Source organism: Papaver somniferum, unplaced genomic scaffold (assembly GCF_003573695.1).
Source record: "Papaver somniferum cultivar HN1 unplaced genomic scaffold, ASM357369v1 unplaced-scaffold_29, whole genome shotgun sequence".
NCBI lineage: Eukaryota > Viridiplantae > Streptophyta > Magnoliopsida > Ranunculales > Papaveraceae > Papaver > Papaver somniferum.
In genome coordinates, this window is record NW_020639929.1 from 2,345,937 (window position 1) to 2,361,803 (window position 15,867).

Below are 15,867 nucleotides of genomic sequence, written 5' to 3' on the forward strand. Positions count from 1 at the left end.
ATCTAAAAAACCTAGGAAAATACATATCAACTATAACAATGATCCAGAAATGGCTGATTTCTTAGATTATGAGAATGATTTTACACCCACTCAAACTCAAGCTCAAACTCAAACACAAACTCAAGATGATGATTTTTATGAGCCAAATCCTGATGATGAAGACATTGATGAGGAACCCAATGCTTCTAATACACAGGTACACTTATATCCTATACTTAATCTCACTTCTATAGCTCTCAATTATCAAAAGTTAGGTTTTTTGAATCATGGTTCGGCGAAACAGGTTGATGTTCGGCTCACATCTATGAGACGAATCTACCAATTGATGAATGGTTCGTCTTACTGAATCTGTTTACTGCATGCGCCGAACCTATAATTTCCAATTCCAACCCTTTTGCTAGACACTAGTTCGGATTATATGAAAGTTTCATAGTAAGCCGAACAACATCCTGAATAGCCCGGAATAGAATCATTACTAATTCGGCTTACATATCCAAAATCGTATGTGCAGAACATAATTTGTTTATTTTTGGGTTAAAATATTGTTTGTGGTTCGGCACATATTGAGGATATCGTATAAGCCGAAACATGTAAATGTTTATAGTTCGGCACATAATGTGATTATCGAATGCGCCGAACCTTGTTATTATATTCCCTTTCTAGTGTTTAACCTTGTGATATTCTTTGTAGATCGTGCGTGGACCTATGGAAAATCAACCTGATCCAGTAGACATAATTCATGAGGATACCAAGGATCACTAAAACATGAAATTGAGGAACATCAACCTGATCGTGCTTGAGGAACACCAATAATGGATTACACCAATAATGATTTTTAAGGCTCGGCTTATAACTCAAATTATAGAAAAAGCCGAACCTAAAGGACCATTAAAAACAAAGTTCAGCACCTAAAAGCAAAGGTGTTTACAACACCATAAAAGTGTACTTAAAACTTAAGAAAAAGTGTACCATAAAAGTGTACATAAAAGGGCATTTAACCACGACCCCTCTTCTTAGTTGCACGACCACCTCTTCTTCCACCTTGGTCTTCATCTTCCGACGCATCATTACCGGGTTGGACGGTAGCACCACCTTGGCTTGTACCTTCACCAACTTGTCGAGACCTCTTAGTGGTAGGCCTTTGTTCGGGTTCCTCGGGTCCTTGTCCTTTGTTGATGATTGCATCCCACTTGTTGATGAGGTATTTTTGTTCTTCCACGGTCATTGGTGTTTTGCAACCAAGTTTGTCCTTCACTTTTTTCAACATCTCCCTACCCGCGGCAACCTATTTTTTCATTTTTCAACAACTTATAACCATGAGGTTGAAGACATTTTTACCATAACTAATATATGAAAATAGTATAAAGTGAAGTCATTCTTACCATAATCTTGAAAGCCTTGACTACATCTTCGGAAGTAGACTTGTTGGTGATCTTGATTGGCTTCGCCTTCCCCTTATCAGCTATCTTTTGCCTTTTCTTATTGATAATGAAGGGATGAGAAATTTGGTTATACCAATCCATATAGCCCGGATCCTCTTCACATGGATCATCAAGTAAAGGTGTTAACTTGGACGCATCTAATGTGTGACTGTCTAAATTATTCCAAAACTCAACGGTGGGATCAGGATCATACTTTGGTTCCCAAGATGAAGTGGTGCTTTTAGTTCCCTTACCACTCTTTGGTAACAACCTGAATTTCTCGTCAAACAAAGGAACCTTTTGGACGCATCCTAATTGACGGAGTACTCTCCTAGGATCGTATATAACATAACCACCGGGATGCCACAATGGCCCATGATACATACCTACCGGCATATCCTCATCTTCAACAACTTCATCTTCTTCATCTTCCTTCTCATATGGTTGAAAAGTGACATCATCAACACCAAGACGGTCTAACGTCTCTCTCAAACTTGCCACCAACTTCTTTTTGTTCCTTTTCTTGGAGTCCTCGTACGCGTATCGTGCTGCAGTTGGCTCAGTATCAACATAATCGACATCTTTCTCAAATACTTTGTCCAAGTTCAAAATTGGTAAATGGTCATATATCCACACCTACATCCAAAGAACCACATTAAAAAATCAAAGGAATTCAATTGATAGAAACAAGTTTTACTTGGAAACATCAAAGTAAGACTAAAGTTTGCAAATTCAGAGAACTGTTCGGCTTATATGGATCAAGTATTATAAGCCGAACCAAGTAAGTAAAAACTTCGGCTTAAAAGATTTTATGGTTATAAGCCGAACCATACTCTGAACTCCCAAAAGTTACCTGGAGCAAAGTGAAGTTCCCTCCAATGTTTGTACTTGTCAACCTAGACGTGGTGGCAAGTTGGTCCAGCAGGTAAGCGAGCGTAGCCGTTCCCCAGGCAAACTTGTTACAAGTTTCAAGATTCTTTACCAATTGGAGATAATTAGCATTTACCTTGTTTCCGGTAGTGTCGGGAAAGATGTCTCTACCAAGAGTATAAAGCAAGTAGGCAGTTCCGGTTTGCTTCACTTTGACGGGATCCATTATCAACAAACCTTGTGTGACTCTTTCCTTTGTGTTCTCAAACTCCCTTTTCAAGTTAGTCAACTTGATCTTCTTATTATTCTTATTTCTGCCACCTGGTATGCAAACGGTATAGACATCTTTAACTGATCGACAAAACTCCAACTCAGTTTTCTGTGAACCCCAACCAAGGCATTCCAAGTACAAATTGTATAGCTCATCCCAACTCATGTCATAAAAACCATCATCCACACTTACACCCCTTGCTTTAAGGCCTGTAATCTTACTAGCCTCATCAGGAGTGATTTCCATCTCTCCAAAAGGTAATTGAAATGTGTAAGTTTCTGGACAAAAGCGTTCGGTAAATGCAGAGGCCGACACACTATCATATTCCTTATGTCCATAATTGATGATAGGCCATAAAGCACTGCATTGTACGTAAGCAATCACCTCAGGAACCTCTTCATCAATACTCCATTCCGCTGCCCTCTGGTGTCTCAATACTCGGACTGCACGGTTGTGATCAGGAGTCTCATAAATTTTCTTCACCCAAGAATCGGCATAACCAATCAACACATTTCCTCCATCTTCCAGAAGACCATGAGGAAAACCATCTGATCGAGGTGTAATTACGTCATCTTCATCAGGAATGTGTAAACCAGTGATCCGTCGATCATCATCGTTCTTCTCTTTCTCGGGTTCTGCCACCTTCTTACCTTTCTTGTCTTTCTTGGGTTTTCCTTGGGGTTGTGTTTCTTGATGAACTTCTTGATTATCATCAACTTCTTCATCTTCAGCTATTCCTTCTTCTTGTCTTTCAATTCTTACTTGTTCAGCTTCTTCTTCTAAAATTCCTCCTCTATCTCCCGCTCCCAATTTTTTCTTACCTCATCCTCTAGGATCGGGAGTTTTAGAAGTAGAAGGTGTTACCTCCATCTTCTTCCTCTTTGTAGCTGCATTGGTCCTGACACAAGTATGAAAGTTATAAGACTAATTCGAACAACAAAGAGATTTGGAAAGCCAAAAACTTGTAAGAAAATAAGAAGGCTCGGCTTACCCGAAATAACACATATGAGCCGAATCATGTCTTGAAATTTTTATTAGCTTACACAGAGAGTTGATCGGCTCATACCACAAAACAATTATAAGTCGATCCTATATATTCGGCTCACAACCGATACCGTCGAATAAGCCGAGTCTATGGTTATGAACTCAAACATGTATTCGGCGCAACATGATATCATATAAATAAGCCGATCCTATACACTTGTAAAATTTATGAGATTTTAACAATGATATTCGGCGCAACCCTAATACTACCGAATAAGTCGAATCTAGACTTATGAATTGAAACCTTTATTCGGCACAAAACTAATACAACCATACAAGCCGATCCTAAGCACATGCAAAAATTCTGAAATTCAAACAACAATTATTCGGCACAAAACTAATACTACCATACAAGTCGATCCTACGCACATGCAAAATTTCTGAAATTCACAAAACAAATTCGGCACAAAACTAACACCATCGAATAAGCCGATCCTAAATATAAGTCTCTGTGTCACTAAGTTCGGCTCAAAACGGATTTCAGATATATACCGAGCCGTTCATATGCACTTTCAGGGTTCAGTTTCAAGAACAGCTCGGCGCACATCTAAGATTTGTTTTGCGCCGAACCATACCCTGTAACCGGCGCAGAAACATTATTTTGACGAATTAAATCAATCAAACCAATCAAATACGAGATGGGTTTGTAAAACTAACCTTCTTATTCTCATTTCTGGAGTTGGTTCTTCTTCAATCTCTTCTTCCGGTTGATTTTGTGGTTGGTTTTGAGTTTCTTCTTCACTCTCTAAATCTTCTTCTTCTTCAATGGGTTGTTCAATCGCTCGATTAGAACGAGATACTGGCTTACGGCGAACCATTATATAGATGAGTTTAATCTTCGACTAAATTTTCACGAATCGACGATTAAATTTTGGCGATGATACGATGAAAAAAAAGGAGAAGGTGGGTTCGCTGTGGAGGATGAGGAGGAAGAAGAAGGGGTTGAAACTGATTTTAGGTTTATGATTATAGATTTTTGTATTAAGGTTAGAGATAGATTAGTAATTTATAGGATTTAAGGGCATATAGGTAATTAAACCACCCATAGGGTACCCCTTATAAGGTCACCTAAGTTAGGACTAGTCCTTTGTATGCCTTGAAAGTTTTTGGTATGCCCAATATCATGGTTCTTATTCATTTCCTTTCCGCTTCAAAGGAACCTTCAAAGTCCCACAGCGTGACAGCTCCCACTGTATGAATACATAACAAGCCCACTAGTTTGATTATTAACAAGCCCACTAGTTAGATTTTATTTTTAAATTCCCATCAACTGCCAGCCACAGGCCAGAGCAACCATGGATGCTAATATGTGATATCAGTTTGCTTGGGGTGTACCATTCCTAAGATATAAAATGTTTTGTCTTATATAAAATTTGATACATACCGCCAAGAAAATCGGTAACCCTACCAATTTAGCACATCCACAAGATGTCTTTGCCAGGTGTTGGATTTCAGATCATCTTTGCATGTCGAATGACTAAATTATAACGCGTTTGTTATAATTTTAGTACGACGTACTTTTGATACTAATAGTAACCCAATCAAAAGAGTAATTTTAAGAATATATTCTTATTCAGGGAAATTCTCAACTGACAAACAAGCATATTTTTAGTGGGACTGATAAACAAGTAAAATGAATGGATAAACCCTATATTGAGTCTCAGAACTAGCCGACCGTCTCAACCTGAGACAGGAATAGTAACATGGGTTGAAAGATCACATGTGGATCGATTCTCGGCTCAAACAGAGACGAGTCTTGTCTGACACGGTAACGGTAACGGCAACTCCCATCGAGCGGCTCTTAACCCACTTCCTATAAATTCTTATAAATTGAAACCATTTCAACTCTTAAACCACAACTTCTCCACAAATTACAACTTCTACCCCATCAATTTTCTGAGTAATGGCTCAACCGTATATTAATCCGTCAGAGTTTACGATAGATGAAGATTTCTTGATTTGTCGAAACTACATAGCTCGTTATCCAGCTACAGGTGCAGAACGACATCAAAAAGGATTAATGAGTATGAGTTATATCCACAAAATCTATAAAAACTTTTGTAATGATACGGGTAACCTCAATAACCGCAATGCACCTAGGTTGTTTTGTCAATATGACTATAAAAAAAAGAAGTTGGAGATTTTATAGCTTCGGTCCTACTTGTTAATCGTTATCGACTTAGGGGAGAGACAACTGCTGATTTTGTACTGCACACTTGAGAGGGATGGCGAAGAAGGGATTTGTTTTTTTGTTTGTTTTCCTCCTTATGAAGCTCATTACACAATCTAAAAGGATTTTTTGATAACACGTATGGGATGTTAAAAAGTCGATTTAATACTTGTTATTGATTTTAACTGAATGTGAAATAAAATTTAGTTTCCTTTCATTTGATTAGTTAGCTGTAATTATAACCTAATCTTTGTTTCAGTTAGAAATATAAAATAAAACATAATTATAACTAATCAATCACACTCCTGCATCGAACTCCCAAATCCCTGCAGATATGATCCTGTAGAGTTTGAGGTCCTCCACTTTAATTTCAAATCCATGGATATGTACATTCAGTTGGGGTATCATCCAAGTCTTAAAGGATCCTCTACAATATTGATAAGCTTGAGGAAGTTGTTGACTGGCCTGATAATATAGAGATTGTTGTATTGGAACAACTTGACATTAAGGAGATTGTTGGGAAAATTGGCACCCTAGCGCAGCGGAACACAGGATCACAAAAGGCAATTGGTGATTTGAACTAAATATGGGAGAAATAGTAATACAGAAAGAAGATAAAGAAGCACACAGAACTACAACACATTATATACATGGTTCACCTTTACATGCTACATCCACGGCCAACACCACCAGAAAAACTTCTATTAACATCAAAGACCATTACATGCCGCAACCCAAGACAATACCAAAGAGTTAACAAACCATTGAAGAAACCGTATAAACCAACTCTCTATACCATTCTTCAAACCAGCCTCATGTCTTATCTTCTACACCTTCTTCACAATTGCTAGTAACAAACACTACACCATTTTTTCCGAATCGTAACGGTTTTTGAGCGTTATAAAACGGGTTTGTAACAGAGCCAGACCGTTACGAAAAGGGGTGCTACAATTTTTTCGTAACGGCCCACTAGCCGTTACGATTTTCTTTTGTAACGGCCCTTGTAACAGCTTAAAGCCGTTACTACGTGGCACTGTCGTAACATGCGCCAGCCGTTACGAATTTATTTAGTAACAGGACGTTGTAACAAGCTGAAGCCGTTACGATTTTTCTTGTAACTGTAAAAAAATTACTGCCGGTCAACCTTGACCTGGTCAGAATCAATCGAAAATGACTAATTTTTACCAGGTCATAGTTGACCGGCAGCTCATTCTCGGCTGGAATACGCCGGAATTCCAAATAACCACCTGCATACACCTTCCATTTATCCTTCACAATCAACAATATTTTCTTCAATCAAATTCATCTCCATTCAATCAAATTCTTATCACATTCAAATGGATTCATACAAAGGATTCATACAAAAAATAACTTAAATTCTTCTAAGTATCAAATACTAGGGGATGTATACAAATTCTTCTAAGTATCAGTTCATAAAAATTCCTATGTTCACAAATTTATCTAACTTAGAATGTACATAGAAACTTACGGCAACCTAATGTCTGCCTTGTTCTCCAACCTTTTTGCTCCAAACTTGTCGCAGCAAAGCATCATCCAATGAAACTGCATACAAAAAAAACATATACTTAGATGGAAGTATGCGCAGAAAAATCATCCTTAAGTTATGAGGTTACTGCTGCAAGTAAGAGAAGTGGTGGATCATACCACATTAAGTTCTTGTTCATATCGTAGAAACCTACTTAAGTTCCTAAGTTCATTCCACTTCGTAGAAACTACTACATTAGGGAATACATGGAAACCTACTTCAGTTCCTAAGTTCATTCATTCTCACTTGAAAATCACTATAAGTAGATACTGCATAAAGTTACTCAAAACTTGCAGCTTCAATCAATTGAACCGGTAAGCTATGATAGTTATCTCATCTATGGTTTTTCAGAATTATTATACATACCGAGGCTGTTACGCCAGCTAAGGACTTAAATAAGAAAATCTGGAGTAATCCTTCAAGCATAACAACAACTAGACCAACTTGAAGCTGCAAATTTTAAGACATCAAGTCAGAAATCCATGCATAAAGTTATAGATGAAAAGTATCTGCTAAGTTTAAACTTCATTAGCATATATACCAACCTATGTTAAAAGCAGACAAAACTTCAAAAAAAAATATAAATTGGGGAGAAGAACAATGAGAAATACTTACTGTGGTTTTGTAATAAAGAACAAGCCCATGATTTATGCTATTGTTGTGGTACTCCTTTCTCTGCAGAGAAGAAAGTAAGATATAATTTCAAACTGAACTAATAAAACATATAAAGGAAAAAATATGGTTCTTAATTACTTTATTGCTACTAAACATTACCAAGATAATTACAGGCTTCTCGGCGACGGACAGTTTCCTATATGGTTTAGGGGCCTAAAGTTACCAAGGTTTTAAGTCCACCTAAGCAGTAACAGACAAGATCCATATCTTGGAATTTAGGCTATGGTGCAGTATTCACGACCATAAACTCTATAGGAAACTAATAAGGGAGACATAAATTTATATATGAATTCAAACTTGCTAAATAAAAGAACACAAAAAATACCTTGGGGAAAAGTGTTTCATAAAGCTTCTGGTATTTAGCTTCAAGAGCATCCCTCTCCTCAAAAAGCTTCGTTTCAAGCTCATCATGTTGGCCCTGCAAAGTATGCACCAAAATGTTTACTTCTCCTTAAACTCAACTACAAGCTTACCCCCACCAAGTTCAAGCTCATGATCGAAATTGATAGCAAGCATTTTATGAAAAATACACAGAAAAAGGAGTACATATATAAAATAAGAAAAACAGATGAAAGGAAGAACTACCACCTTCACAAAAGAAAAAAAAAGATATCTTGAATACGAGACACAACTGCCATACCTTTAAAGTGAGACGTAAAGTGGTGTCTCTGAACAATCTTCACCGAACGGTTACCACCTACCCTGAAATCCAAGTGAAAATAAGATAAAAGAAAATTTTGGGTGTACAACGATAACGTAGTGAATACAACTGAAATGCTTACAAGTTACAAGCAAATACTTCTCCTAATGTTGCCTCAATTGACTGGTCCGAACTTTGCCATCTGTTAATGTGCAAATGGAAAATTCTGTTGAGATTCCAGAAGCCCGACCACTTACTTAGACCATGCAAAAATAGAATTCATCTCCAAGAATAAGTGATCCAATCCTGCACCAAAAATTTAATGTGTAACAATTTCAGCTCAATTTGCATAGGTCGACCTACTTATTCTGGTTCATGTCCTTTTAAATATGATTGTATCGCTTTTAAAGATGCAAAAAAAGAAAGAAAAAAAATCCTAGCTTAACAGAATTCTTGTGCGATCGCTTTTATGTAGTTGTATTTTTCTAGAATGAATTTTTGTTCCAGCAATTAAAAGATTAGAAACTTATAAACTCAGACAGCTTAATCCATACAAAAGTTTTAAAATGGTCGTGCACATTATAAACATTTAGGCCAAACGAGAAAAGTAGCAAGTTTCCGTAAAATTATTATCACCTAAAAATTCATAAAGAAAAGCCAGCAATCAAACAAATGGCAGAAAGAAAACACACACAAGAACGCCAAGTTCAGATAATACACATACCCTGTATTCATCTCAACAAATCCTCATTTCAGAAATAGCACCTGGCAACTCAACTTACCTTGGAATACCTTCATTAATGCAGGAGCTTCTTGCTCATACGGTTTCACAAACTTGTCTGAAAAGAAGGAACATCTCCTTTATTCGACAAGCCCTTCAAAAAAAGGAGGCACCCAAACTACATCAAAAGGGATGGAAAATAAAACCAAACAACTTTGAAACATGAAAACTTCAAAAGAACTTAAGCAGAAGAATTAGAAAAACTCAAGCACTAAAGTGCGGCATCACTGGACTCAAACAACAACCTAGCATAGTACACCCTGGGAATAATGGCGACATCTGTCTCTATTAAAAAAGTAAAAATTAGTACCGTCACAGGGTAACACATTGTTAACTGATTGTTTTAAGATACAAATATATATCAACTTAGTTGATCCGTTACTTACTCAAACACTAGAGTGTAAAGTTTAAATATAGCATTTCGTAGCAGGATATGAATCTACTGCTGCTTCATTACTACATAAAATTTAGCATTCGTATTGATTATCAAAGTACGTAAACAATCCATATCCAGCAGAAACAGGCCATAACAGGTTTTATGAGAATTTTTTGGGTTAAACCGGTGACCACAATCCTTACCATAATTTTTAAATTTATCCTAAACAAGGTGAGAAGAATCACTACCAGTGTTGCTGCAAAGCTAGCAGCAACTTTAATAGGAAGACGAGTCTTCAAATGCGGAGTGGTCGACATCTAAGTATTGATAAGACATGGAAGCATGTATCCATCTGGAGAAAAGCAGCTACTTCATAATAAATATATTTCACATTTATAAAGTTTATTGTGTCAGCGTGTCCACATTTTCTAATTTTCTAGTTACTGCCTTGCAGGTACTAGTCACCTAACATAACATGCTTCTATGAGGTACAGACAGTTTACCTTAAATCAAATTCCTAGCTAGATTGAAGTAGTTGATCTTGATTCCTTGTTATGCCTCAATTGAACTTCTGAATCATCACTTCAACCACTAACCATCAATTTCATCTTAATCACCATCATCTATACTCAGAACCAGAAAATAATTTCCAATTCCTTGTCTCTAATCAAAGTTCAAAACATCGATTCACCTCTCAAATCACCAAACCCAGTCTTTTATTTCTTCTTATCTATTACAAAATTGAGCTTTCAATCAATTTCCAAACCCTAACTTCATCTCTCTGAAATTAAACAATGCAATTCATACTAACTGAAACCCTAAAATAGAAATTAAACAAATCAATTCATATACCTTCAACTTTAGTTCTTCAACTTCAATCTTTCAAACCCTAAAATGAAATCAGAAAATCAGATTAGCATATATCCTTCAAACCATATATCTTTCAAACCTTAAAATTTGATTTGACAAATGATGAAGTAAATACCTCTCAAGTTCTTCAACAGATAAAACTCTAAAAATGATTTCAGAAAAAGAAATCATATAAGCTTTATCAGATAAAAAATCCCCTAAAATGAAAAACCCTAATGAAAAAAAAAAAACGATTGAATTAAACACGATTAATGAAAACCCCAAATGGAAAAAAAATATAATTGAAATAACAAATCGAAATTGTTGTAAGACTCTAATCTCTAGTCTCTTTGATCGATTTATCATATGATTGAATTAACAGATCGAAACTGGTTAAACCCCAATCTCTGCAAGGGAGGCGATGAGAATAGAAAAGATAAAGAGAAGGGGAAAAGAGAAATAGTGAGTTAGTCGATGGTATTGCATGAAATATCCCTTATCTCTTCAGAGGAGAAATTATCCTCTAGCAAAAGCAAAGTTGGGTGGGAAAAAACGGCACACAACTGAATGACACGCACACAATAAACCCATCTTACCGGCTCTAGTGTGATCAAGCGTGTGATTAGCACACGTTAAAAATTAGCATGTTACTATTCTTAACAGCGACACCCTGTTACGAATCTGGAAAAAATTTCGTAACGACTTCAGCCTGTTACGTCTAGGTTGTAACGGTTATTTGTAACAGGAAAATTTGTAATGTCTGCTGGGTCGTTACGAATTATAGTTGCGATTCCGGAAAAATGGTGTAGTGAAAGGAGAAACATTGAAACACTAGAAACTAGATTTAGGGAAAATCCCCAAACCCTAAACACTAGAACACCAAAATACACTCTCTTCAAGTTTTTCTCTCACACCAATATTGACCTTCACCGTAGCACACGACTCTCCCTACAAAGAGACCAAAATCTTAAGCACAAGGATTCAGCACTCTTTTAGGTTAGATTCAAACCTACTATTCTAGTCATATATATATATGACACAAACTTGGACACCAAGTATTAGTCTCTAACCAGGAAACTAAATCCTTTCCTAATATCTTTCCAACTCCAATTAGAAAATCCACCTTTGTACGGAAACAGATCTTAAATATGAAAACTACACTTTTCCTAACAGAGATTATGATTTAGCATATACTTGTGAGTCTAGTACTATTTTCTCAGAATGTGGAGTTGCTGAATGGTGAGAAAATTATAGACTAAAGCTCATGGTCATCCCCGCTATGCGCATTTGTTGTAGCTATGGACTTCTAGTTTCATAAAATAAAAATAACCAAGTATTCATAAAATAAATATCTCACCTGAGTACTTGCGCTTGAATTACAGAAAAAAAAAAAGAACAAAATATTCATAAAATAAATACTTTAGCAATTTTTATATCTATAGAAGGGTCATACGTTGTCAAATCAGGATTATTACCACCATCCAATTATTTGAATATAAATGTCTAAACTGGAATCATGTTGTTCCACCACTTCTCAAATTTCTAGGATTATTCTGTGTTGTTACCTCAAGATACAACTGAAGTGCATCTTTGGATCGTTCTTCTGCCAACCAACTATCTTGGTTAACTGGAACATCGTCTCCCACTCCAGAAGGTATGTCAAGTAAGAAATACAAATCGAGTGGTGTTATGCTTGTAAGAATAAAATTGTTAATTTAATCTATAATACTCGTATTGATTGCATAAAAAAATTTAAATCGAAATATATGACATGCCTATTTCGAAGTCATCTAAATGAAACGTGTATGTAATATACCACCAACGTGTATCCACCAATTTGACGAACTTTTATGTGCTCGTACATAGTACAAAGTGATCCAAGGAAATCAATTGTCGATAATTTGAGCTCTATATCTGAGTAAGTGTTGCATAAACTTTGCCCACTTTGTACAACCACCACCTGGTTTTTGATGAGAACTATCCCGCACTATTTTTGTAGACAGATGAACTTGACTTGATGCTAATTCTCGATCGGAAAATAGAGTGAAATTGTTCTCTTCATCTGAATCTTCTTCTCGGCAGAGCTTGACTATGTTTATTTCTAGGTGGTTTTATATTTCTTTTTCGACTAATATCTTGAGATTGAGACACTCTAGTTAAATGAGTGTTGAATTGAGTTGAAAATATGTGGAGAAGATTGAATTTGGGTTGAAAATATATAGACAAAATTGAACTTATGTTGAAAATATGTAGGGAAGAATGAAGTTGTTGTGAGTAGAGAAGATTGAAATTTTGTTGAATTTATAGGGATTGAGAAAATAAGCCTGTTAACCATCAGGGTTATCCCAGTTGACCAGGAGCCTGACTCTCAAGTAGGAGGTCAGCTGATCGAGTCTCCGCTCACGAGTTTAGAGATCTCATGAAATACACCTCTTATGTAAAATTTAGTTCAAGTTCTTAATATATTAAAAAAAAAAGATAAGCCCGTTATTAGCTGTTGGAAAATGACCGTTGCCGCGTCAACTTGGTACAATCGTACAATTTGAGACGAGGCTCGGCTCAATCTAGTACGACCACACCAATATGCAACGGTCGTGACTGTTTGTTTCGGGAACAATTTCCTGATTGCATAGGAGTGAATTTGTCCATCCACCGGGCATGGCAAACTATCAGATCAGACTTGTCCCGTTCGAGCTGCCCTTCGTAATGAATATTAACTTTTGTAAAAGCTCAACTTTTACCGAATCAAGTATAACATGTGAACATCAATTTCATTTGTATTAGCAATAATATGCCCTACATATTTCCTGATTCCTCTTCATTTACATTTTGGCCCATTTAGCCATCTTGCTACAAAGAAAAAGAAAGCTCGGACACTATTTAATTCCCTGAAGACATTGTATAATACTACTAATTTCTAGCAACACCAACTGAAATCTATCCATGACAAAAACCCCATTGTGCAAAATTTGATCCTAAAAGGGTTTGAAGCTTCTAATCTAATGTTCCCACCATCACCTTTGACACCTGTCTTCTTCTTTTCTTCTCAACATCGTCATTTTTGGTGAAGACAAGGAAGAAACAGTTTTTGCACATGCCACTCTTTTTACTAGTAGTCTCCATCTTCCATCATTTGATTTTCTGTCTAGTTGATTTTTCAATTTGAATCGACTGCACATCAAGGAGAAATATCATTAGTCACTGGTGTATTAGAATCATTCATTGTACCACAAGGAAGATACTTTTATTCCAACTTTTGACAGTTTTTGGGCTTTAGTGGTGGTTGGTCATTCCCAATCAAGTATTTGGTTCCAAAATATCTCCCAGTAAAATAGCTAGTCAATCCCCATCAGCCATTGGACCCAAAAATATCTTTTTTTGTTTTTGTTTTTGTTTTGCAAAGATTGAAATTACTCTTCGCTTGTCGACATCGATGGAAATTACTCTTCACTTGCCGACAATCGTTTTACCATATACACAAAAAGAGGTTATCACAAGAAAATTGGATGGTTAAGATGAATTTACCTGCACAAAGGGACTTTGCAACGATGATCATCTTGATCACAAATAGAAGCATGAAGTTTAAGAAGTTGCCCCATCCTCTTGCACCTACAACATCCACCATTCATTCTCTTCTCACACATGGCAAAATGTTTGATCAAACCTTGTAGACCTTGGCAAGCTGAGAATTTCTCACATGGTCCAATTTTCTTAGTTGGCTCTCTATCATATGGTCCGACGTTTGTACAACCTTCTGTACAAATATGTTCAAGACATTCCATTGCTTCGCTTAGCTCTAGATAAATACCCCGTTCTTCTTTGCTTCTACTCCTCTTTTTATCTCTCTGTAAAGTAATTTGTTTAAATTTCAAAATTGGAAATACAAGTAATAATATATTGACTAAAATTGTTCGACAAATAATTTACGAAAGATCTAAAAGACTCACCAATTCGATCTCGTCGAGGTATTGTAAGATTTCGAGTTCAAGAACAGCATCATTGGCTCTCAAGAATTTCCACCCTTCAGTTCTCTTAACAGCTTTGAATTCCTTTGATAAGAATCTCATACATTTCAAATACAGATCAGGTGCATCACATAATCTAGCAAGTTGAAGAACATCAACAACATTTTCTACCATTAATCTTGTTGATAATCCTTTTGCACATCTCTGTTTCAGTGGTTGAACAGAGAAAACATGTGATAAAGCCAGTAGATGTATTCCGTATCCATCAATTTCTTCTTCTGTGCATCTTGATGAATATAGAAAGTGTATGAAAGCGGTTACAGCATCACAAGGAACTCCATGAATTGGAATTACCTTCACCGAATTCTGATGTTTACTTGGTCGATCTAAGATTTTCTCCAATACTTTAGAACTTGAGCCCTGCAAAATCAATAAGAATTTTTTCAATTTTCATTTCTTGATCTGAATTTAATGAAAAAGAAAATAGAACTACAGAAAAATAAGGAGCTAGAGTTGAAGAATTACCAATATAATTGAGTTAGCAAAGATTTTAAGTCCATTAGAAGTGAGAATCTTAACATCTTCAAATGAGATTTGACCCGATTTTGTTGAAATCTGATCAAATCCAATTAATCTAGACATAGAAATTGCTTTGGTTTGCTTTTTCATTGTTGGTTCAATTAATGAAAATGATATGAAGAAATGAGAAATTAGAGGGTCTTCTTCTTTGCTGTTGTTTGAATGAGTGTGTTTGTGCCTGTCCCCAGCTTGTATTTATAGACAAGAAGACCAAAGTATTTCCTGCCACTTTCTGTTTTTTTCGGTTAATTAAAAAATGATACTGTGGTACCGAGGATTATAACAAATCGTTAACTATACGTGTACTTTATCTATACAAAACAAGTGGACGGTTTTTGCTTTTTTTATATAATCTAATGGTTACGAAGTTGACAACAAGTGATGGAGGTGGGTGTGCTGTGAGAGGCTAAAGAAACTAGTGAGCCTGTGGGTTCTATGTAAGTTCCCTTTGAAGGGAAACTTTAACTTTTTGGTTGCAAAGTAGAAGTTCCAAGTCAAATTCCCAGGGTAGCCAAATAAAGACCAAATTAGGATTATAGTGGATTATGAATTCAAAGTAAAAGATCGACACTCTTAAATTCAAGATAGTGAAGCAATTCACAAAGTTATGAAAAGATTGTATAAACTAATGGAATCGCAAGAGTTATGCGCCTGCCGGTCAAATACAATGCGAGCCACTT

The 15,867-nt window shown here is 36.2% G+C and overlaps 1 protein-coding gene across 1 annotated transcript; it reads right to left on the bottom strand.

Moving 5' to 3' along the window:
• Positions 1-13,388: 13,388 nt before the first annotated feature.
• On the bottom strand, positions 13,389-15,367 carry LOC113341458 (BTB/POZ and TAZ domain-containing protein 1-like). Its single transcript, XM_026586335.1, has 4 exons — positions 15,134-15,367; positions 14,591-15,028; positions 14,169-14,488; positions 13,389-13,814 (listed from the first exon to the last, which is right to left on the bottom strand). The coding sequence occupies exons 1-4, from the start codon at positions 15,275-15,277 to the stop codon at positions 13,658-13,660; spliced, it is 1,059 nt and encodes a 352-aa protein (XP_026442120.1). The 5' UTR covers positions 15,278-15,367; the 3' UTR covers positions 13,389-13,657.
• Positions 15,368-15,867: the final 500 nt, after the last annotated feature.